Source organism: Tachypleus tridentatus, chromosome 1 (assembly GCF_004210375.1).
Source record: "Tachypleus tridentatus isolate NWPU-2018 chromosome 1, ASM421037v1, whole genome shotgun sequence".
In the NCBI taxonomy this organism is placed as follows: Eukaryota; Metazoa; Arthropoda; class Merostomata; order Xiphosura; family Limulidae; genus Tachypleus; species Tachypleus tridentatus.
In genome coordinates this window covers 163,547,713-163,573,143 of record NC_134825.1, presented here as the reverse complement: position 1 = coordinate 163,573,143, position 25,431 = coordinate 163,547,713, and the positions used below count along the sequence as shown (strand labels likewise).

Sequence of the window (25,431 nt, the reverse complement as noted above, 5' to 3'; positions counted from 1 at the left end):
AAATGAATCTTTCAAGAACTTATGTTCAACTTACAAAACTATTTTCTCTGTAGATTTGAATTAAACTTGCCCAGAACAAAAAAGAACTATTTTCCCAAAACAAAACTTATTTGATGTGAATATCTGTTTTGTTGTTTTAGTTGTAATGTATAATAAGTACTTAGTATCCCTGGAATAGTTAAATTGTTTACAGGATCACTTATGATGTATAAACATAAACATTTGGACTGTTGTACTTCCTTCAGTCTATGTCATTTAATTCAATGTGTATGAGCTTGGTCCACTGTACTGGCTGCATATTCAAGAAGGGATATTCACTATAATTCCAATTTTATTATGTGAATCTACATGAAATGTGGAAAGCTTTCAGTGAAATGTATAAATCTATTGTACAAAAATATCAGATGAGTTAGAAAAGTACTTTTACTCAAGCTATGTCCAACTTAGACACTGGCAAGTAGGAATGAAAGGCGGTGTTCATGTGAATAAAAATAGGTTTGTTCATTTTGTACTTTCCACAACACCTAGAGTCTCTAAAACGCATCTGTATCTGGTACAAACTCTTTTTTACCACGAACTGTCTCTAAATCAAAAATGCAGGGTAAAATAAATACTTGATAACTCTGACTTAAAATACATAACATCACGATGAATGGCATTCTGTAAAAGGTTGCAACTTGCACAATTTGACCCCTATCTATGCACATTGGGTTAACATATTTGTATCTCATGAAACCAATTTACATTGGTGTAAAATTTTAATTATGGTTTTGAAACTTATGAATTTTGGTTGCCAGAATCATGTTGAGTGAAAATATTAATTTGTTTCAAAAAACACCTAATGTATCCACATTAAAATAACGTCACAGCTTTCAAAATTAATATAACTGGAATATCATTTTTATATGTATTAGGAACAATAAACAAAGGCTATTAAACAATAATTTTGAACTCACGAGGCATTCAAAAGACGTGCTGGACGAGAAATAATAACCAATAATTTCTTTATTAACCTTTGCAAATGCTGAGCTGCTAATATAAAATTAATATAACTGGAATATCATTTTTATATGTATTAGGAACAATAAACAAAAGCTATTAAACAATAATTTTGAACTCACGAGGCATTCCAAAAGACGTGCTGGACGAGAAATAATAACCAATAATTTCTTTATTAACCTTTGCAAATGCTGAGCTGCTAAAGGTGACTTCTCTTGGCACTGTTGATATAAAGAAAAATATCCAAATAGTGACAGGAGAAACATAAGTAAAAAACAAACTTAAACCTTTTTACAATTTAAGTACAATATTATTACAAAATTAAGCTTCCACTTTGTAAGTAAACACCATATAATTCTGTATCCATCTGGTGTCAAGACTGAAATTAATTGCCAGAACAATAGGAAAGGCTTGAATCATAATATTTCTGAATGGCATTCCAATAGTCCAATTCTGAATTGATGTCCAATAAGTAAATAAATATATATATATTCACACAGACACACACATGCCACACATTAGTTTGTACACTGTACTTGCTAGTTAAACAAAATCAATTGACTTATACTTCCTTGGATTTATTTAAATACAAAAAATACATCAGTATTTCATGTCACTTGCTAGTTAAACAAAATCAATTGACTTATACTTCCTTGGATTTATTTAAATACAAAAAAATACATCAGTATTTCATGTCACTAAAACTAAAATGTGATTACTTTCTTAAATGTGGAGAATTGTTTTTTTTTTTCAAATAACTCTGATGTCATTTGTCCACATAATTTATCAAAAACTAAGAAAAAAAACAAAACCCTGTTACTAATGTGCATGTTGTGGCCAAGATAAATGTGTAGTTCTATTACTGCCCATTAATGTAAATATAAAAATTCATCCTTAATGTATAAAACAAGTACAAACAAGCCAATTAATTATCTATCTCTATGAAATGGCTTCATAAAATTATAAAAGCATTAAAGAATTCATCTCTTCAAAGAGACAGCAGAATATATTACCAAAACAACTTTAGTGTTGGAGATAACAAAGACCAGAATGTCTTGATGAGCTCCACAACACTAATTAATATGTGTCATCTCGAAGACAATGAAGATAATTCCTACAGAACATTCATATGCAGAAGAACAACCTAACTACAACTAATACTTTTTCAAACTGTAACAGAAAGAAGAAACAGTAATGTAAAGACATTAGACTAATTTTGGATAGCAAACAGGCAGAATTATTTGTGTAGGAAATTACCTCACTCAGTAACTTTTCTAAATTTTCAGACATTTCATAAAAACAGCGTGAAGATACAAGCTTCTCCTGCGATTTCTTTAAACAGTCCCGAGCCATTTCTACTACTTGGTGGTGAGCAAAGTGAGCTACAGCATCTGAGCTGATCACCGGATTAATCTCTTTAGAATTACTTATGAAGTTTTGAAGCTTTTCTTCCATTTGTTGGGTAGCCTAAAGATATGAATATTGAATAATAAAGTTTTGATCAATAAATTTCCTGTACTTTATTTACCAACAATAAAAATTGCAATAGAAAATAAAAGAAATTATAGATATAACAAATCTGGAAAATATAAACTGTGAGGAAAGCTTAATTAGTTTATCCTTAAAAGCTTATAACAATGGCATGGATTCAATCTGTATTCTCTTAAGAATTCCTCTATAACAACAGGGCTGCTGACTTGTTCAGTATTTTTCAGCAGAGAATGGATGGTGGGTGTCATAAGATGATCCCAAGAGCCACTTTCTACTCCAGCTGTAAAACTAATTATTATTATTACTGTACTTGAAAGATGTTGGCTATAACCATCTTTGTTATAAATTACACTACCAAAAGCACACTGTTCACTCATGATAAAACAGATAATTTACTCCATTATCAATGTTAGTGTCAGTTGCTAAGGTTACCAATTCACAAACCATGGCCTTATAATTAACTACCATATTAGAAATGTCTGGTTGGCATGCTTCAGTCAGGAACACCAAGCAGAGAGCTCAGGATAGCATATAAATAAATTTTACAATTTCAACTGCTGCCAATTACCTCCTTGAGAGATGATGGCATATCTAATAAATTAAGCACTGGTCTACCTTAAGCCTACTTTATTTCCTGTACGCCAATCACAGAAAATAGAGCATATCTTCAAAATGGTATAAAACCACTAAACTTATAACACTGAGAATTGAAAATGTACTTTAAAAGAAACTTTTAACACAGAGCTAAAAAAAACACCAGTTTCTTTTTTTAACAATTTCACAAAAGATAAACACAGTTTTTGATAACAAGCACACTATTTACAATTTTCCTTCTCAATAAATAACTAGTTACCTACCTTGGGAAATCTTTCTTTGTACACACTGTTCATTAAAATAATATCATTATCCAAGCCTGATGATCTCATAGGGCTGCTGTTAAAACAAATACAAAATTAATAAGTTTTATTATTTAACTAAACTGAACACTCTTCTAGAGGGAAATAATTATTCTGAGGTTTCACACGTTACTAATCAATAAACTTCCTGATTTTGGCAGTATAAACCTGTAACTCGTAAGGATTAAAGAGGAACTTCCAGTTTTATTTTTTGTAATATTACTAAATATTTCCTTCCATACTTTTAAGTGATAATAAAACTTAGCTTACTCTGTTAACAACTTGATTGCAAAATCACCATTAAATTATGTTAATTACAAAACTGACTAGAACGAAAAAACAACAACAGGTAAATTTGTGAAGCCAATATAAAAACCTCAAGCTCCGAGATCGTGGGCGCATCAGTGGAGACTTGCGGGTATCTTCTTCTAAAGGTGGATTACTCTCACTGCTACTGAACCTCACTGTCTGTTGCTGCTCCTCAAGAACGTAGCATGTTGGAAGAGGGTGAAGTTTCTCTTGAGAAGAATTCTCGGACTGAAAAATGTTAAAACTTAAAGATGTGGCCTGACATTCATTAAAATATCACAACAGTGCTAAGCTGGTCTTTTTTACTAGGTTTTAATGAAATGTATTAAAACTAATTGCTCTAAATCACTAAAAAAATAGAAACATAAACAAAATAGAGAATGATAAAAATGACTCTAATAATATGTTTCAAGTAGAAATATTAAAATTAATTAATACAATAAGTCCTGATGCTTTTATTTTTTCTACTTAGTTCATTCTTCCTAATGGTTTGGCATTTATAAACACACCCTTCTGACAGATAACAAGTTCATTTCAGAAAATTTACCACAGAGTTGATTATAAATACTGACTTAAAAAAGGAAAGAGGTTGACTGCACATGTAATAAAGAGAAAACCATTCTTCACTTTTCAATGTACAGTGAAACTATGAGTACATTTCCAGAGACTAGAGCTGAAGATCAATCTTGTACCTTGTTGGAAAGGTGGCATCCTATGACAGTGCCATATTGAAAGTCACTGAGCTCTTCAGTACGACCCATTCTACTGCCAATGTTTGACTATGGAGATTGCATAGCTGTGTGGTTTATTTTATCCACCTGTTAGCAATGGGTATGGCTGAAATAGCTAAACCCACTAATTAGAAGGGCCATGTAGTGTATGTCGATGCATCAGCAATATTCAAAGTTGTACTGACTCAACAAGTAGAGGAAAATGTTTAGATGCAGTCGCATTTTTTTGTGTGGTAAATATTATTTCTTTTCTTTTTATTGTTTTATATCTTGTACATTCTGATATTTCTTAAATTTATTTTTGATGGAGTCTCCCTCAGGGTGTGAGAGGGGGAATTTTGAACTTTTTCTTCAGTTATGTACAGCACTTGAAGTGGAAATTCAGAATATTCACAAGACAATTAATAAACAAATTCAACTATTGATGCAATCTACAGATCAGCAAACTTCTCTTTTATTAAAGACTGTTTTTAATTACTGATCACAGTTTAGATTTTACAATGATATAATTGAATAGTTAGGCCACATTAGCTTCACATTTTGTTCTCGTCACATGATAGCAATTTTCAATGTTTGGAATTCTTAATCAAGATACACAAGTGGAGCTACATAAAATGCTCCACTTTGAACACTGGTTATGTGCATTATCACAGCAAACTATAAACACACAGCTTAAAGAGTGTGTTTGTTTTCTTATAGCAAAGCCACAATGAGATATTTGCTGAGTCCAATGAGGGGAATCGAACCCCTGATTTTAGTATGGTAAATCCGTAGACATATAGCTGTACTAGCAGGAGCAGCTTGAAGAGGAACAAAATATTGTTAAATCTGAGTCATGTTGAGATTCAAGCTGAAACACACTTTTTAAACTAAAAATTTGTGGTATTTTAGGTATCACCAAATTTAAAAAAATCCAAACAACTTTGCAAAATTTTTCATGATTTAATAAATTTTTGTTTTACTTAAAACAACTTGTACAAAAAAATCATCTTATATTTTTACTTTTATGTAAATAACTGTAAACAATAACCTAATTTTCACTTTTCACATAAAATTAAACAATGTTGTTGAACTGTGTTAGCTACTTACAGAGACAGTTGAACTTCCTGGTGTGTTAGTTCCATACCCTGAAGAAGGTAGGGAAGCAACCGACCATCGTCGTCCATCACATCTGTGCCAAAAAAATGGCAACAGTCAATCTAATTCTAATATTTTAACTTAAATATACACAACTCAGCTAATAAACTAGTTAAACTATGGCTGCAATCCATAGATCAACAAATTCCCTTTTTATTAGACTGTTTTTAATTACTGATCACAGTTTAGATTATATAATTGGATACTTATGCCACAGTAACCTCAAGTGTTTTATTCTAATTGTACTGTATAGTAACACACTCATATATACATGTAATATTACAGTATGCAAAACAAAACTGCTACCTACTTTAACGTAAACCTTATGCTACTATTATTGATCCTTCCGTTTACACTAAACTAATTCATCTTGCTTATTAGAACAACTAAATGATTTATTAATGTACATTTTATTATAGTTCTAATCACAATGTTCATTTAGTTGACCTGATTAATTATTAATTGTATGAATTTTCCAATTTTTAGTACTCATGACAATTTAATGTGGGCACAGAGTAACATATAATGGCCATGTTAATTGTATACATGTAAAAACTTTTGTGTAATGCCTGTCTTGACATATGTACGTATATATAGAATAATACGTAATGACTGCCTTAAAATGTAGGTTAACATGTGTAATACTTGTCTCAACAGGACATAGTGTAATGTCTATTATACTGTGTGTGTATGTACATACAGTAACATACATAATACCTACCTTAATGTGAACTAGAGGACAGAGTAACACGTAACCCCCTATGTTAATGTGTATGCATGTGTGTGTACATATATTTTATTAAAAATAAATACATTTTAATGAAGTTAAATAGTACAATAAGTGCAAATTACAAGGAAGGATTTTATTACAAACAGCAAATCCTAACGTCTGACTAATATATTAGCTTCTTATAACTCAGAAACAAGCCAAATCAAAAACAAATTAAATAAAAAACACTGCATTATCTGAAAAGATCCCAGGGTACAAGCGACAATGTAGGATTATAAAATGTACCTAGGTTTTGGAGGTGACTGAAGATATAGGACCCTTATTGAGGTGAGGGATACACTGTCTACCAGTCTTACCTTCCATTTGCCAGTAAGATGAGAGGCTGGAATGCTAACACCAAGATGTAAGTTCTCATCTTACTTACCCCCAAATGGTAGTACCTTATTTTTTATTTCAATTAATTCTTTACTTGAGAGAACAGTCACCTTCCCACAACTGTCAGCAGGAAGTGAAGGGTGATAAAGATGAAGGACATTGTGGGCTTCAGCATCCACATCTCGCTCTCTGAATTTCTATTTCTAATTCCATATCTATTGCTACTTCATTTTTTATGCAAGACTGGCAACTGGAAGTTAAGACTGGTAGACAGTGTATCCCCACTGCAATGTGGGTCCTACTTCTTCAGTCACCTCCAAAAGCTGAGGTACATTTTATAATCCCACATTGTAGCTTATACCCTGGGACCTATTCTGGTAATGCAACGTTTTTGTTTAATTTGTTTTGGATTTGGCTTGTTTTTTGAGTTATATAAAGTGACACATATAATGCATGTTCTAATACAAATATATGAAGTAATAAAAGTAATGTCAATCTTAATTTGATACATACGTTGACCCAAATGTGTAATGTCATGTTTAACACATACATTAGAAAATGGTATAATGTACAAAATAACCTGTTGATTTTCGACATTCAATTTTTTTATCCATTTACTTCCAAAAATAAGCACACAAATTGAAGTTCCACATATGAAACAGCAAGCTTAGAATACAAAATACTGGATAAGAAACTGCATGTTTAGATACAAAATACCAGATAAGACACTGCATATTTAGATACAAACTACCAAATAAAAAACAGCATGTTTAGATACAAAATACCAGATAAAAAACAGCATGTTTAGATACAAAATACCAGATAAAAAACAGCATGTTTAGATACAAAATACCAGATAAAAAACAGCATGTTTAGATACAAAATACCAGATAAAAAACAGCATGTTTAGATACAAAATATCAGATAAGAAACAGCATGTTTAAATACAAAATACCAAATAAGAAACAGCAGGTTTAGATACAAAATACCAGATAAGACACTGCATGTTTAGATACAAAATACCAGATAAGACACTGCATGTTTAGATACAAAATACCAGATAAGACACTGCATGTTTAGATACAAAATACCAGATAAGACACTGCATATTTAGATACAAACTACCAAATAAAAAACAGCATGTTTAGATACAAAATACCAGATAAAAAACAGCATGTTTAGATACAAAATACCAGATAAAAAACAGCATGTTTAGATACAAAATACCAGATAAAAAACAGCATGTTTAGATACAAAATACCAGATAAGAAACAGCATGTTTAGATACAAAATACCACATAAAAAACAGCATGTTTAGATACAAAATACCAGAAAAAAACAGCATGTTTAGATAAAAATCACCAGATAAGAAACAGCATGTTTAGATACAAAATACCAGATAAAAAACAGCATGTTTAGATACAAAATACCAGATAAAAAACAGCATGTTTAGATACAAACTATCAAATGAGAAACAGCATGCTTAGATACAAAATACTAAATAAGAAACAGCATGTTTAGATACAAAATACCAGATAAAAAACAGCATGTTTAGATACAAAATACCAAATAAGAAACAGCATGCTTAGATACAAATTACCAGATAAGAAACAGCATGTTTAGATACAAAATACCAGATAAAAAACAGCATGTTTAGATACCAGATAAAAACAGCATGTTTAGATACAAAATACCAGATAAGAAACAGCATGTTTAGATACAAAATACCAGATAAGAAACAGCATGTTTAGATACAAAATACCAGATAAGAAACAGCATGTTTAGATACAAAATACCAGATAAAAAACAGCATGTTTAGATACAAAATACCAGATAAAAAACAGCATGTTTAGATACAAACTATCAAATGAGAAACAGCATGTTTAGATACAAATTACCAGATAAGAAACAGCATGTTTAGATACAAAATACCAGATAAAAAACAGCATGTTTAGATACAAAATACCAAATAAGAAACAGCATGTTTAGATACAAAATACCAAATAAGAAACAGCAGGTTTAGATACAAAATACCAAATAAGAAACAGCAGGTTTAGATACAAAATACCAGATAAGAAACAGCATGTTTAGATACAAATTACCAGATAAGAAACAGCATGTTTAGATACAAAATACCAAATAAGAAACAGCAGGTTTAGATACAAAATACCAAATAAGAAACAGCATGTTTAGATACAAAATACCAGATAAAAAAACAGCATGTTTAGATACAAATTACCAGATAAGAAACAGCATGTTTAGATACAAAATACCAGATAAAAAACAGCATGTTTAGATACAAAATACCAGATAAAAAACAGCATGTTTAGATACAAATTACCAGATAAGAAACAGCATGTTTAGATACAAAACACCAGATAAAAAACAGCATGTTTAGATACAAAATACCAGATAAAAAACAGCATGTTTAGATACAAAATACCAAATAAGAAACAGCAGGTTTAGATACAAAATACCAGATAAGAAACAGCATGTTTAGATACAAATTACCAGACAAGAAACAGCATGTTTAGATACAAATTACCAGATAAGAAACAGCATGTTTAGATACAAACTATCAAATGAGAAACAGCATGCTTAGATACAAAATACCAGATAAGAAACAGCATGTTTAGATACAAATTACCAGATAAGAAACAGCATGTTTAGATACAAGATACCAAATAAGAAACAGCAGGTTTAGATACAAAATAAAATACTACCAGATAAGAAACAGCATGTTTAGATACAAAATACCAGATAAAAAACAGCATGTTTAGATACAAATTACCAGATAAGAAACAATGTTTAGATACAGCATGTTTAGATACAAAATACCAGATAAAAAACAGCATGTTTAGATACAAAATACCAAATGTTTAGATACAAAATACCAGATAAAAAACAGCATGTTTAGATACAAATTACCAGATAAGAAACAGCATGTTTAGATACAAAACACCAGATAAAAAACAGCATGTTTAGATACAAAATACCAGATAAAAAACAGCATGTTTAGATACAAAATACCAAATAAGAAACAGCAGGTTTAGATACAAAATACCAGATAAGAAACAGCATGTTTAGATACAAATTACCAGACAAGAAACAGCATGTTTAGATACAAATTACCAGATAAGAAACAGCATGTTTAGATACAAACTATCAAATGAGAAACAGCATGTTTAGATACAAAATACCAGATAAGAAACAGCATGTTTAGATACAAATTACCAGATAGAAAACAGCATGTTTAGATACAAATTACCAGATAAGAAACAGCATGTTTAGATACAAATTACCAGATAAAAAACAGCAGATTACCAGAAAACAGCATGTTTAGATACAAAATACCAGATAAGAAACAGCATGTTTAGATACAAAATACCAGATAAGAAACAGCATGTTTAGATACAAAATACCAGATAAAAAACAGCATGTTTAGATACAAAATACCAGATAAAAAACAGCATGTTTAGATACAAATTACCAGATAAGAAACAGCATGTTTAGATACAAATTACCAGATAAGAAACAGCATGTTTAGATACAAATTACCAGATAAAAAACAGCATGTTTAGATACAAAATACCAAATAAGAAACAGCAGGTTTAGATACAAAATACCAAATAAGAAACAGCAGGTTTAGATACAAAATACCAAATAAGAAACAGCAGGTTTAGATACAAAATACCAGATAAGAAACAGCATGTTTAGATACAAATTACCAGATAAGAAACAGCATGTTTAGATACAAAATACCAGATAAAAAACAGCATGTTTAGATACAAAATACCAGATAAGAAACAGCATGTTTAGATACAAAATACCAGATAAAAAACAGCATGTTTAGATACAAATTACCAGATAAGAAACAGCATGTTTAGATACAAAATACCAGATAAGAAACAGCATGTTTAGATACAAAATACCAGATAAAAACAGCATGTTTAGATACAAAATACCAAATAAGAAAGAACATGTTTAGATACAAAATACCAGATAAAAAACAGCATGTTTAGATACAAATTACCAGATAAGAAACAGCATGTTTAGATACAAAATACCAGATAAGAAACAGCATGTTTAGATACAAAATACCAGATAAGAAACAGCAGGTTTAGATACAAAATACCAGATAAGAAACAGCATGTTTAGATACAAAATACCAGATAAGAAACAGCAGGTTTAGATACAAAATACCAAATAAGAAACAGCATGTTTAGATACAAAATACCAGATAAGAAACAGCAGGTTTAGATACAAAATACCAAATAAGAAACAGCATGTTTAGATACAAAATACCAGATAAGAAACAGCATGTTTAGATACAAAATACCAGATAAAAAACAGCATGTTTAGATACAAAATACCAGATAAGAAACAGCAGGTTTAGATACAAAATACCAAATAAGAAACAGCATGTTTAGATACAAAATACCAGATAAGAAACAGCAGGTTTAGATACAAAATACCAAATAAGAAACAGCATGTTTAGATACAAAATACCAGATAAGAAACAGCATGTTTAGATACAAAATACCAAATAAAAAACAGCATGTTTAGATACAAAATACCAGATAAGAAACAGCATGTTTAGATACAAAATACCAGATAAAAAACAGCATGTTTAGATACAAAATACCAATAAGAAACAGCATGTTTAGATACAAAATACCAGATAAGAAACAGCATGTTTAGATACAAAATACCAGATAAGAAACAGCAGGTTTAGATACAAAATACCAAATAAGAAACAGCAGGTTTAGATACAAAATACCAGATAAGAAACAGCAGGTTTAGATACAAAATACCAGATAAGAAACAGCAGGTTTAGATACAAAATACCAGATAAGAAACAGCAGGTTTAGATACAAAATACCAGATAAGAAACAGCAGGTTTAGATACAAAATACTGTAGCATGGTGTTTATTAATACTCAGCAGTTGACTGAAATCAATCCAGTAAAAGGATTGGTAAAGAATGGTGTAATTAAAATTATTTTATTTCTATATTACTATAATATCACACTAACTACTGATCAGTAGATGGCAGTGTTGATTAGTTTACTTGTAACTGAATGACTGAGGCCTAAGTCCTCCTTCATCAGATGGCAGAAAGTTTTAAATCAAAAAGAAAGGTTAGGTCTGAACATTGATGTTATAAATATTCAACACAGATATTTGTTGTTTAAGTGTTTATTTATTTTAATTACCTATATTTTATCATGTAAATTATTTTATTCTTTTTTCATAGCTTTTCATATCCTTTTAACTACAGTTTAATTATAATGCTAAGCAGATAAGTAAATTACACAAAACTAGTTGTCACTATCAAAGAACTCTTTGCTTTTTTCTTAACAGTTTTACTACTCAATCTACTAAGAGTTAAAGAATTAATAACAGACGAGTGAACAACACTGAACTTGAATAAAATGTCCAACAGACTATGTATTATGTATGGTTAAATCCAAACATAAATTCACAGTTTCAACCCAAATTACTGAAAAATAGTTAGTTTAACCCCGATGTTAAGTTTACACACATGTGAGTGTGGAGCAAATGTAGTGCAGTATCACAAACAATTAGTCTTACAAACATGGTGAGTGTGGATCAAATGTAGTGCAGTATCACAAACAATTAGTCTTACAAACATGGTGAGTGTGGATCAAATGTAGTGCAGTATCACAAACAATTAGTCTTACAAACATGGTGAGTGTGGATCAAATGTAGTGCAGTATCACAAACAATTAGTCTTACACACATGTGAGTGTGAATCAAATGTAGTGCAGTATCACAAACAATTAGTCTTACAAACATGGTGAGTGTGGATCAAATGTAGTGCAGTATCACAAACAATTAGTCTTACAAACATGGTGAGTTGGATCAAATGTAGTGCAGTATCACAAACAATTAGTCTTACAAACATGGTGAGTGTGGATCAAATGTAGTGCAGTATCACAAACAATTAGTCTTACAAACATGGTGAGTGTGGATCAAATGTAGTGCAGTATCACAAACAATTAGTCTTACAAACATGGTGAGTGTGGATCAAATGTAGTGCAGTATCACAAACAATTAGTCTTACAAACATGGTGAGTGTGGATCAAATGTAGTGCAGTATCACAAACAATTAGTCTTACAAACATGGTGAGTGTGGATCAAATGTAGTGCAGTATCACAAACAATTAGTCTTACAAACATGGTGAGTTTGTGGATCAAATGTAGTGCAGTATCACAAACAATTAGTCTTACAAACATGGTGAGTGTGGATCAAATGTAGTGCAGTATCACAAACAATTAGTCTTACAAACATGGTGAGTGTGGATCAAATGTAGTGCAGTATCACAAACAATTAGTCTTACAAACATGGTGAGTGTGGATCAAATGTAGTGCAGTATCACAAACAATTAGTGTTACAAACATGGTGAGTGTGAATCAAATGTAGTGCAGTATCACAAACAATTAGTGTTACAAACATGGTGAGTGTGGATCAAATGTAGTGCAGTATCACAAACAATTAGTCTTACAAACATGGTGAGTGTGGATCAAATGTAGTGCAGTATCACAAACAATTAGTCTTACAAACATGGTGAGTGTGGATCAAATGTAGTGCAGTATCACAAACAATTAGTCTTACAAACATGGTGAGTGTGGATCAAATGTAGTGCAGTATCACAAACAATTAGTCTTACAAACATGGTGAGTGTGAATCAAATGTAGTGCAGTATCACAAACAATTAGTCTTACAAACATGGTGAGTGTGGATCAAATGTAGTGCAGTATCACAAACAATTAGTCTTACAAACATGGTGAGTGTGGATCAAATGTAGTGCAGTATCACAAACAATTAGTCTTACAAACATGGTGAGTGTGGATCAAATGTAGTGCAGTATCACAAACAATTAGTCTTACAAACATAGTGAGTGTGGATCAAATGTAGTGCAGTATCACAAACAATTAGTCTTACAAACACATCTTTTGTAGTTCAAAAATATTAATACTTAAACAATATTAAACTTCCTCAAAACCTTAAAACTAATAAAAGTATGTTTATAATTTTTTCTGTCAAGGTAAGTTTTACAATTCCATTATATTTTACATACCTCTTACTTGCAGATGAAGGTAAATGCTGACTAGGTGACATATTGCGTGGACTTTCTGCTGGACTGTCTGTGTGATTAGGATTTGGAAACAAGAAACTTGCTTTTAAGTTACTTTTCACTGTTAGTGACATATTTAGCTCATGCCCATGTTTAATAACCTAAATTTTTAAATGCCCAAAATGTTTAGATATAACAAATATACAAAATAAAAGAAAACTCTATCCAACTCATGTGAAGTAAGCAATGTGAACAACCTTTGGAAACTGTGAAAAGTATCATACCAACATCTTTTAAGGAATACCAATACTTAACAAGGTTGATATTTAACAAAACATCCTTGATAACATATAAAAACTAAAGACCTGTTTCACAAGCTGTTATAAAAATTTTTAAGCATTATATTCTTATACTGATTTAGTTACGTCTTTATTGACCGTATTTTCTGTGGCACAAAATACTATATAATTACCATATTGTATGCCTTTAAAAACACACTTTTTTCTTTAAAAATACCTTCAAAATCCCATGCATCTTCCAAGACAAATGTGATGAGGTTAGCTCAGGGTCTACTCAAAATGACTTCTCATATAGATCATAATCTCATTATTTACCGATTACAAGCTTTCAATAGCATAAAATGTTTAATTTAACTAATACTGTCGACATACTGTGAAGAATATGATGTATTTGACTGTATTTACTAAGCAGATTGAAAAAGTCAAGGTTACATCAAGGTGTTGGTTGCTGAGTCAAAATATTTTTTTCTTAGAATTATCCTTCGAAAATTAGGATGTGCATTCTATGATGTAGCATCTTACAAGGCACAAATAGTAGTAGCATACTGGATTAAGTGTCCATAAAATTTTACTTCTGGACAATATTGTTAAAACACAAATAGCAGGAGTTAAATACTTGATAGATGATATCTATTGTCTAATGTTTTATCAAATACCAAAAATTATTTACTATTTTAACTAGTCATTAAAACACGTACTACAACAAATACTTACCTTAAAAATTAAAGAAAATATTCATAGGTTAATCTCTTTCCTCAGTTAAAACATTTTAGTGCAATTCTATATACATACAGGTTTGAAACATTTTTTCCTATTACACCATCTTATTTTACAAGAATGTTCCTGAACTAACAAACATTTAAAACATACAATATTAACTGTATGTGAAATACCACAACGAAGGTTTTCTTATCACCTCCTATTTTTCTTGCATGCAGGCAATAGAAAACATGCATGTGTCTTTAGCCACAACAGATTTTCATGTATTGTTAATAATAATTTACACAGTAAAACTGTGAAGTGTTTTCTTATGATACAAGGAAACAAAACTTAAGAAGGGTTACAAATGTTTGCATAATAAAACCCTAATGAAAACAGTTGTTAACAGTCTGTGCACAAGGATAAATGCAGAAATCCACAACAAATATAATAATTCACTCCATTGAGTCAAACAATCCTCTTCATGACAAGGAAGTTCTAGCTATAACAGATAGTAAACCTATATAGATTTACCTATTTGTATCAATGTTTAGCTTGATTGTTTAATAGCAATACTTAGGCAAGCATACATATTCATCAACATGAATTCACTAAAACAACCAGATATACTAAAACTTAGTTTGTGTAAAAATGCAAGTCCAGGTTTAATAACAAGTTCATGTAAGCCCATTTTGACATATCTCTAGGTCCCAAACCTTTTAGAGTTTCTTAACAACTTATTAAAATTTGTTGTTTTATAAAGACATTACCCTAAATATTCTCATGATTAGTGTTTATGAATTATGGTAAATTCATGAAAATTGCTGAATTTTTGAAAGTGGGACAAACTTACATGATAAAATTCCTTGAGATTTTGAAATATTAATCACAAGTAACATAATTATTAATTAAAACAAACTCTTATTTCCTTAAAGAAAGCTAAAAATACAAGTTTGCACGATAACTCTAAGCAGCTTCTGAATAAAATAAAAGGTTAAACAATAAAAAATAATAAACATAAGAGAAAGTAAAAGAACCAAAGTTTAAAATAAAACTTCACTTTTCTTCAAAGAAGAGTAAAATAATTCTAATTTTCACATACTTAAAAATAAAAATCATTATGATTTATGGGGAAAAAAATCTATGTAGATACAACCAATTATATGTTTAAAGATTATCAGTAAACATTGTTTTCATAACACACTGCAATGACTAAATAAGAGAATTATGGACGATAATCACCATTATTTCTATACATGTAACTTCTGAATGACTAAACATGTAGGTTAGTTCTTAGACATTACAAACAATTATTCAGTTACTTACTCTGACAAACAGGTGAATGTCTTTTTGGTAAAGTGGGTGAAGTATTACAGATGAAACTTTTTCTTGCAGCTGCACAACTAATAAAAAACAAAAACAATCCCACAAAATTTTATCTTATATTAAAATGGTTTTAAACATTTACTATAAAAGAAATTATGATATTTTTTATGAATGTTTATTAATAAATTATTAGCTTCTTGCATTTACTGGCAGGAATCTTCACTCCCAATCTAGAAACTGTGTTAATGTACAGTACTGTAAATATTTATAAAAAGTGATGGGCCACTCTTTACCGACAAATAGTGGGAATGACCATCACATTATAATGCCCCCATGGCTGAAAGGGCAAGCATGTTCGGTGTGATGATGACTTCAGCCAGTGACCCTCAGATTATGAGTTAAACACCCTAACCACCTGGCCATGCAGGGGCATTACATTATTGTATTCCAACTAATTAAGAAATATCAAACCAGGACAAAGCTCATAAAAATACAGTCAATCATACTATGCCTAGTAGCAGTAGTACTAGCAGAAGTATGATCCAGACATGACTCACAGAACCGAAATACTATATGGCATGCATGTAGAAATCACAGTTTTGGTTCGTCAAGGATACTCCACGTGAAAAATTGCATTAACAATTTAGTAAAAGCTATACTGAAGATTCTTAATAAGTTAGACAAAAATAACAGTAATTAATAGAAGTGGTAAAAGTTAATAAAAAATGAATGTATGCAATACTGATGTTGATTATCTCAAGATATCTTCTTTATCAAAAAGATAATGGTTGATTACAGTTCTTTCCAGCAGCCTTGCTGTAAATAATAATATAAGTATTGCCTTGGGAAAAATAAGTGTTCTCAGTAAAGGTGTTTATACATAAAAACCATTGCTGAAAAGAGGTAACAAATGGGCAAAGCTGAAAAAATGTGCCCTTTAGAGATGACTCTAAGTTTGAATTGTTTGGTAAATATCACTGATAGTTAATTTGAAAAATAGAGAGGTGAAAACAGTATCGTAATTAATATACAACATCTATAGTAAAGCAAAACAGGAAGTAGTACATGTCTGGGGCTAAATCTCAGCCAACAGTGTAAGTGACCTGAACAAACTTGCTGGCAGTCTGACAGAAAGATTCCCTCAGGCACATGACTTCAAACAAAATAAGAATCCCAAGTATACAAAAAATGTGGCAAGATTACATGAAATACTCACAACCATGGCCTGAAATGCACAAATTCCTGAAACAAACACTATTGAGACTGCAGGAGCTCATGTAAAAACCAGAAAAACTTGGTTGAATTGTAGGAAGTAGCACTTGGAACAATATTACAAAATTGTACATTCAAAAATGGTATGAAAGCATAAAAACATGATGTACTGCTCTGTATCAAGTAAAATATCAGTGCATTGGACACTTTATTCCTTTAGTATTTTATTGGTAATATTTTGTACTACAGTGGAACCCCTCTAAGCGGCCACCCCTTGAAAGCAGTCATTCAATCACAGTCCCTTTTTTTTGTTTACATAATCCCTAATTATGTAGAGTGGAACCCCTCTAATCAGGCCAGTTTGTCTCAGTCTCAAAGGTGGCTGCTTTAAAGGGGTTCCACTGTATTAATAAATTAAGCCATCTAGCTGCTATTACTCATTGTTTGTGACTTCTTTGTATCACTTCCCTATTTTCATAATTATTTCCATAACTGTATCATTAATAAAATCCCTTGAAATATATAAAAATGAACATATGACAAATTAATTATAAAATATACTGGTAATCAAATATACTTTATTGTTCATAATATCAAAAAGTGAAAAGAAATGTTAATGACAATGGGGGGAGCATAACATTTTATAATCACACACCTATAATATGTATTGAAGTAATTACCAAGGTAACAGATACACAGAGACCTGAAAGATAAACTAGCAAATGTGTTTTAATTTGTTGTAAGTTGAAAATATGATTTAAAAATAACCTATTTACATAGAGTATACTACTTTCTATGAAGTATATGAGATATAATCTTGAATAAAAATTACCTCAACTTTTAAGATTTACAAAGTTGTAAGAACCCTTACCTGCCTCGATGAGAGATGCTGAGTTCCTTCTGTAAAAGAGAAAAAAGAAAAATCAGTTAAAATTAAGCTGCACATACAATGATATATTAACATAACTCACACAATGAACAAACTAGTTTGAAGCTTGTCCTTGAATAAGTCAGCTCATATTGTATATACTTACACAAAACTCATTCAAACTTTCTTTGCAAACCAAATCAATCGTTATCTATTCACATTAAGAAACTAATGTGGTTTACCATAATATTTTAAAATTTCAAAATAGGAAACATCAGGTGTTCTGATTAAATGAAATTACATGCCTCATATTGTAAAAGGTTTCAAATCCTGAAGAAATGTCAAGTTACTCCTACAAGCAACCAAAGTTAAATAAAAACCTTAATTCTTCATCACATAAAAACAGCAAAAATAATAATGACGATAGCGACATAAAATAATAATGACGATAGCGACATAAAATAATAATGACGATAGCGACATAAAATAATAATGAGGATAGCAACATAAAATAATAATGACGATAGCGACATAAAATAACAATGACGATAGCGACAAAATAATAATGATGATAGTGACATAAAATGGAAACAACGTATAGTTATTAAGTTAATTCCACAATTTTGGAACTGTATGTAAATAAATTCATGTAGAAAGCAACCTTAGTGTCTGATCTTAGTGTACTAAACAATATTAAAGAAACATTGCTAAGTGAATAATACACAAATACATATCAAATACTTTGATAAAAACATACTTAACTTTTCAATAAATGTTTTTTCAATAATTATTTTATCAATTTTTAAGTGTTAAGTTATGCTTTGATAATTAATGTATTTTTTAAGATATCTTGTAAAGTATATTAATGCAATGACATATGATATTTAGTATACATGTCTAAACAGAAAATACTATTGCATTTTATGAGTTACATTTTCAAAAACACTCATTACAAGTAATTTGTTGCATTTCAAGCAAAAACTGCAAACATTTAATCTTAAAAATGTTTGGATTTTAACTGAGGAAGCAAATAAAATAAATGATAAGTCTTTCAGTTGCAAGATTGTGGTTAATAAAACAGCTGGGAAGTTAAACACATTTGGGACTAAGTCTCTGAATATTCTTTGAAATAATATACTTAAGTTTGTTTTTTTTAAATTTATACTATATTTGGATAATTACTATCTTTGTGTGCAATTTTATGAATTAATTTGTTAAGTACACTTCCTAAACTTCTATACAAAAGAAAGAGTATCTAATACATAAGCCTTTATTTAGAAATAGCTGTTTTTTTTACATATCTCACATTGTATGTTTGTGTTCACACACTGCACAGGAACAACACAAATGTCGGCAACCCTGCACTAAACCACTTTGAAAGTTCAAGAAACTGAGTGACTTATTCAGTGTAATCTCCTCACTATGATATCACATGACACACAAAACTATGAAATGTGTCTTAAAAACATCCACCTTGTTAGGTTACTGCATCTTTAAGTTCCTAAATAGTTTACGAGTTACTATGGCATTATGCCAGAAAAAACGTTCATGAGGATTTAAATCATGTGACACTAGGAGGCCAAGCTAACCCAGATCCACAGCTGCCGTAGACATTCAAAATGATGGTACGTTTAAAGGTGTTTGCAGAAAAAATCCAGTATAGTGTTTGCTACTGCGGGTGCTACCTATTGCAACTAAATCTCTCAAGAGTGCAGTACAACACTGCCAAGTTTCTTAACATTCGAATGTAATGTGTCAATTAGAAGACACACAAATGTAGAATGTATAAAAAGTCTCCTGTACACGAATATGTTGAACTAAGCTTTGATTAGAAATTACTAATAATTTACTAAATTATTATTGTAAGGAAGCTGATATCATCACCCACAATATTAAACAACACTGCATGATCATCTCAAAAACATGTTTGTAAACATTTAACAAGTAGCTTACATGTAAACACACAATATGGAAGGTCATAAACAATTACTATAATCAGCTTATGTAAACCAGTTAAAAGTGAATAAGTCAAATGCACACACATAACTATATCCATGTAAAAATGTTTGTTGTTGTCATTTTTTATAAAATATATATTTATTCTTGATGACAAGAAACCCACTTGAAATAAAAATATATTTCAGAATGGCTGGTCGGGGTATTAACACTTTTATTGATAAGGAGAGAACAACGTTTTGACCTTCCTAGGTCATCTTCAAGTTAAGGTCGAAATGTTGCTCTCTCCCTATCAATAAAAGTGTTAACACCCATACCAGTTGTTCTGAGATACATATTCATTTTATATTAGATCTAAGTGATAGAAATAAATGAAATATTTATTAAAGTAACTACCAAATGTTGATGAACAGGGAAAAATAAAAAAAATTAAACAATTCGCTAGTCTTGCAAGTGTTTCAATGTATACTTAGATAATATATTACACACAGACACTGAATTATTTGTTATTTGGCACAGAACAAGTGTTGATGGTATATGCATACCTGCAGACACATTTTGCATACTTGAACATATTCTTCTCTTCCCAAAATTCCATCTCAGTGATATTTAAACTCACAATAAACTTCAGAACATTACAAACCCATTACTGTGGATTAATCTCCACTGTATGAAATGATTCATGATGAAAATATTGGCAAAAATATTAATATTTTCATAAACAGAAACCTTTATCTTACCTTCAATTGTATCACAAAAGAAATATGCTGAGAAAAGTCAAGAGTCAAACCATGTTGCTTTAATACACTTTCACTTGCACTTCGACGGATGCCAGGGGATGATACCATAGCATCCTTCTTTACCTCTTGATCATAACTGTTTGCCATATTCAATCTTGAGAATCCATTAAATTCTTGAATTCTTTGATGCTCTCACTGCAGTCATGACTTAGGACTAGAATTTAAAAAGCTCTCTGGCAAGAAGAGACAATTATGTAGTTACTGTGTTTACGAAAGAGGCTAACTAAGTATTAATTTAGTATCAAAAATGTAAAGAATATTTTTTGTTTAATAGCAAAATTTTGCTTTAAATAACCATGCTGTGGATATTTAAACTAAAGCTGCATTGAACTAACCATAATGGATTTTTATAGCTAAGTAAAATTTAATAGCAAAATCCAAAATGATAGCACACATCACTTCTTAAGAGCTAAATGTATTGAAACAGCAAAAAAAAATCAATTTCTCTTAATTGTTAAAATACTTCTTAAAACTATGTTTTTCTTACACTATGAATTTATTAATGGTGATAAATTGTACAGTTTTAACACTAAAATAATGAATCAGAGTTTATGTTTCTATTTTAAATCTATGGTAAAGCTATTAGGGCAGTTCCCATCAGCCAATTGCCTTCCCTCAAGTGAGAAGCTAAACATTGATTTAATTGTAATCCTGTTTAACCAACTGTTGGAATAATAAAAAAACTAATTTTAATTAAATTCTTAGTTTAAGTGATACTAACTCAGGTGATTGCTAATCTTAGCTAATAAATTATATTGATTAATCAATTAAGTTGTCCATCTCTTAGATAATGATAGGTGTGTGTTCTTCTTATTGCAAAGCCCCATTGGGCAATCTGCTGAGTCCACTGAGGGGAGGCAAATCCCTAATTTTAGCATTGTAAATGTGAAGACTTAATGCTGTACCAGCAGGGGATTATAATGATAGGTAAGGAACTAATATTTTAATTTTTCAAAGATAGCACAGGTCTGTAGTAGTTTTATTGTCTTGAAATTTTTACATGTTCTACAGTAATTCTTGTGCACTAAATGATATCCATTTTTCTTCATTATGTAGAGATTTTTTAAACAAGATGGCATATTTACTTTTACATAAATAAATAATTTTCATGGGAATCAGGTCGTTTTGTTATGCTTAAACTGTTGACAACCACTGACTATACATTTCTCTAAACCAGTCATGACATAAATCTTATTTATCATTTTAGAATACACAAGGAACACATTGCTAGTATGTGTATGAACTTTGATATTATTGTGTTCTTTTTAAAACTATTTATTCATCACTATGGCAATAAGAGGTTGTGTAAATGACCCAAATATATTCTGTTGTATTCGTAGTAAATCTATTGCAAATAAACAATGGCAAAACTTTGGAGAATTCATCAAAAAAAGCATATTATGCACATTCTGGAATAACACTTGGGACCAAGACAAATCATCAGCTCCACACAAAATTTGTACCATTTATGTTGAAGAGTTGAGACAGTTGACTAAAGGTAAAAAAAAAAAAAGCCTTTTGGAATTCTAATGATTTGGCATGAGCCTCGAAACCATGGAGATGACCGTTGTATTTGTTCATTTAAAATGCAAGACTACAACACTTGAAAAAAAAAGGAAATTTCATATTCAAATCTTCAGTCTGCTATAAGATCTATTGCTCACTGACCTGATGTACCTGTACCTACTGCACCATGGACCTGATGTACATGTACCTACTGCACCATGGACCTGATGTATATGTACCTACTACACCAGAGACTCTTGATACAGTTTCATCTGATTCTGAATCTGAGGTCAAAAGAAATGATGATATGGATTGTTTACAATATGAAACATCTGGTGAACCATAGCTTTCACAGAAGGTAAACTTGTGACTTGCCGAGAAATTTGGGCCTTCCAAAGTATCCTTCAGATATTTCGGGCTAAGAACTTATTTTCTTCAGGGGCATCAGTTTACTAGTGCATAAATCATGAGAAAGAGTTTATATGATACTTTTTGTAAGAAGGTTCAACAATATTGCTAAATTAATGCCAATGTTAGGAGCTGCAGTCTGTGAACCAAGTAAGTAGAGACTGTTCATTGATTCCTCAAAAAAACATCTAAAAGGAGTTCTCCTTTACAATGGTAACACATATGCATCTGCTCCTACTGCTCATTTGGTTCACTTGAAGGAAGTGTACAAAAATCTCAAACTACTTAATGAGGTTAAATACAAAGAACATGGTTGGTTACTCTGTAGAGACTTAAAAGTCCTTTTCATGCTGTTGAGTCAACAATCTGTTTATACAAAGTTTCCATGTTTTCTGTGTGAATAGGACAGCAGAGCATGAAATAAGCTTATTTGTTTGTTTTGAATTTCATGCAAAGCTACTCAAGGGCTATCTGTGCTAGCTGTCCCAAAATTTGCTGTGTAAGGCTAGAGGGAAAGCAGCTAGTCATCAATATCCACTGCCAACTCTTAGACTACTCTTTTACCAATGAATAGTGAGGTTGACTGTCACATTATAATGCCCCCACAGATGAAAGGGCAAGCATGTTTGGTGTGACAGGAATTCAAACCCGTGACCCTAGGATTACAAGTTAAGCACCTTAACCACGAGGCCATGAAATAAGCACTGGATAAAAAGCAATGAACATGCAGATTCAGCCTGATACCAGGATAAAAAACATTGAAGGTTAAGTTGACACAAAGAAAGTTCTATTACCGTCATTTAAAACTGGATTTGAGGAACTAGTTTGCAAAGGTATAAGATAAAGATGGCACCCATATGGGCAACAGAAGCAAAACATAAAAAAGGGACTTTTGGTAGACCTAAGATTCTAATTGTCTTCGAATGAACAGACTGATAGGAAAATGAGGAAAGTTGATAAAGAGAAGAGGATTATCTTTAAAAATGTTACTGAATTAGGAAACAACAAGGACTCAACTTACAAAAACATTGTCAATAACATGCTCAATAAATTCAAAAAGTTAAGGTGTAATATGCACTTGAAAGTTCATTTCTTACAGTCACACATTTTGGCTATTTCTCTGAAAATTTCAGTGCCATCAGTGGAGAACAAAGGGAAAGGTTTCATCAAGACATTATGGAAATGGAGTAAAGATATCAGGAAAGGCAGAACATCAGTGCAATGGCTGATTACTGCTAGTTATTGAAATGAGAGACTCCAGATGCAATACATGAAAGAAAGACCACAATAAACAGTTTTGAAACTACAAGGCATAAATGTCAAAAAAAACAAACCAGGATGAATGAGGATATATATTAATTTGACATAATGTTCTTCCTTCTTCTTCAATTTGTTTGCATTTTTTTGTGAACAAACATAATAATGTTCACTGTTGTAAACATAATAATAATAATTTTATCTTAGTAAAGCATAAAAGAATTACACAACAGAAACAAATGAATGTTATTTTTTAAATCTGTGTAGCTGAATTATGGAAAGTCCATTATTAAAACCAAAACAATTGTTATGAAGTTTAAATCTGCAAGCCTGTGTAATTAGATATACATTTGAAAAACCGAAATAACAATAAAAACAAATATTAAATATTTGTTCTACTTAGGACACCAGGACAATCCACAAAGAGATTTGCAATAATTTGCACATGAGCTGTGGCAACTAACTAAAGTGCTTTTACTTTATAACAAGTTAGAATCCATTAACAGAAAGATCAGTGGCAAAAGCCATCCACATGTCCTGCATCAAGTAGCAGATGTATTCTCTTTCCATCATCACTTTTGTTAGGACTCATATGACATTTATTTTTGAAGAGAAAAAAATTATAAACGTAAAAATAATCAACAACAAAGCTCCTGCTAAACAAGCATCTAATTTATCGTCCTTTTCAAAGCCACCAAGATGCTTCATCTTACTTATTTACTGTATGACATTTGTGATATACGACCTTTTTACATTAAGAACATTTCACAGAATCTATGGACACATCACAGGATTATCCCATTTTGCATACGCAAGTAAATGAAGTGCTCTATTACTATATACATGTTTGTGTCTCTGGGTAAACCACATAATACTGATTACATACATACTACTTTTGGACTCTTTGCAGTAGAAAAAACAGTTAAATCAGAATGATCAGATACCAACCATCTCAAAAGTAAATACAAGTGTAAAATAACACACTTCAACAAAACAAAAATAACTAACTCTATAGCAGTCACTGTCAAAGAAGAGTTTTATGAAAACCTACTGATGAGGCAGCCAAGCAAACACTGACAAGAAAAACTATAAAATAAAAAAAAGAATAAATTCATATAACAAAACAAAGATGACTGTATTCATGTGTATCAATAAACTTAAAAATGACTGTATTCATGTGTATCAACAAACTTAAAAATGACTGTATTCATGCATATCAACAAACTTAAAAAAAAACCTTAAAAGACACAGTATAAGTCAGATACAATCTTCAAGAAATATTTTACACTCCAAATCTTTTTTTTTTTTTTGGCAAAGATTTCAAAGTGAT

At 30.8% G+C, this 25,431-nt stretch overlaps 1 protein-coding gene across 21 annotated transcripts in view; it reads right to left on the bottom strand.

The window, feature by feature from the left end:
• LOC143229501 (microtubule-associated serine/threonine-protein kinase 2-like) overlaps positions 1–25,431 on the bottom strand; it is a 104,208-nt gene that overhangs the window by 11,645 nt on the left and 67,132 nt on the right. For 11 of the 21 annotated variants that reach the window (XM_076462052.1, XM_076462001.1, XM_076462060.1 and 8 more), the window contains 9 exons: positions 20,871–21,103; positions 18,178–18,206; positions 16,095–16,171; positions 13,774–13,840; positions 5,516–5,597; positions 3,763–3,923; positions 3,348–3,423; positions 2,257–2,466; positions 1,122–1,220 (listed from right to left, as the gene is read on the bottom strand). In XM_076462052.1, the coding sequence (XP_076318167.1) occupies positions 1,122–1,220; positions 2,257–2,466; positions 3,348–3,423; positions 3,763–3,923; positions 5,516–5,597; positions 13,774–13,840; positions 16,095–16,171; positions 18,178–18,206; positions 20,871–21,017 (948 nt within the window). In that variant the 5' untranslated portion in view covers positions 21,018–21,103. The remainder of the gene's footprint in view (positions 1–1,121; positions 1,221–2,256; positions 2,467–3,347; positions 3,424–3,762; positions 3,924–5,515; positions 5,598–13,773; positions 13,841–16,094; positions 16,172–18,177; positions 18,207–20,870; positions 21,104–25,431) is intronic. The other 10 variants (XM_076461932.1, XM_076461922.1, XM_076462090.1 and 7 more) reach the window with 2 other exon arrangements.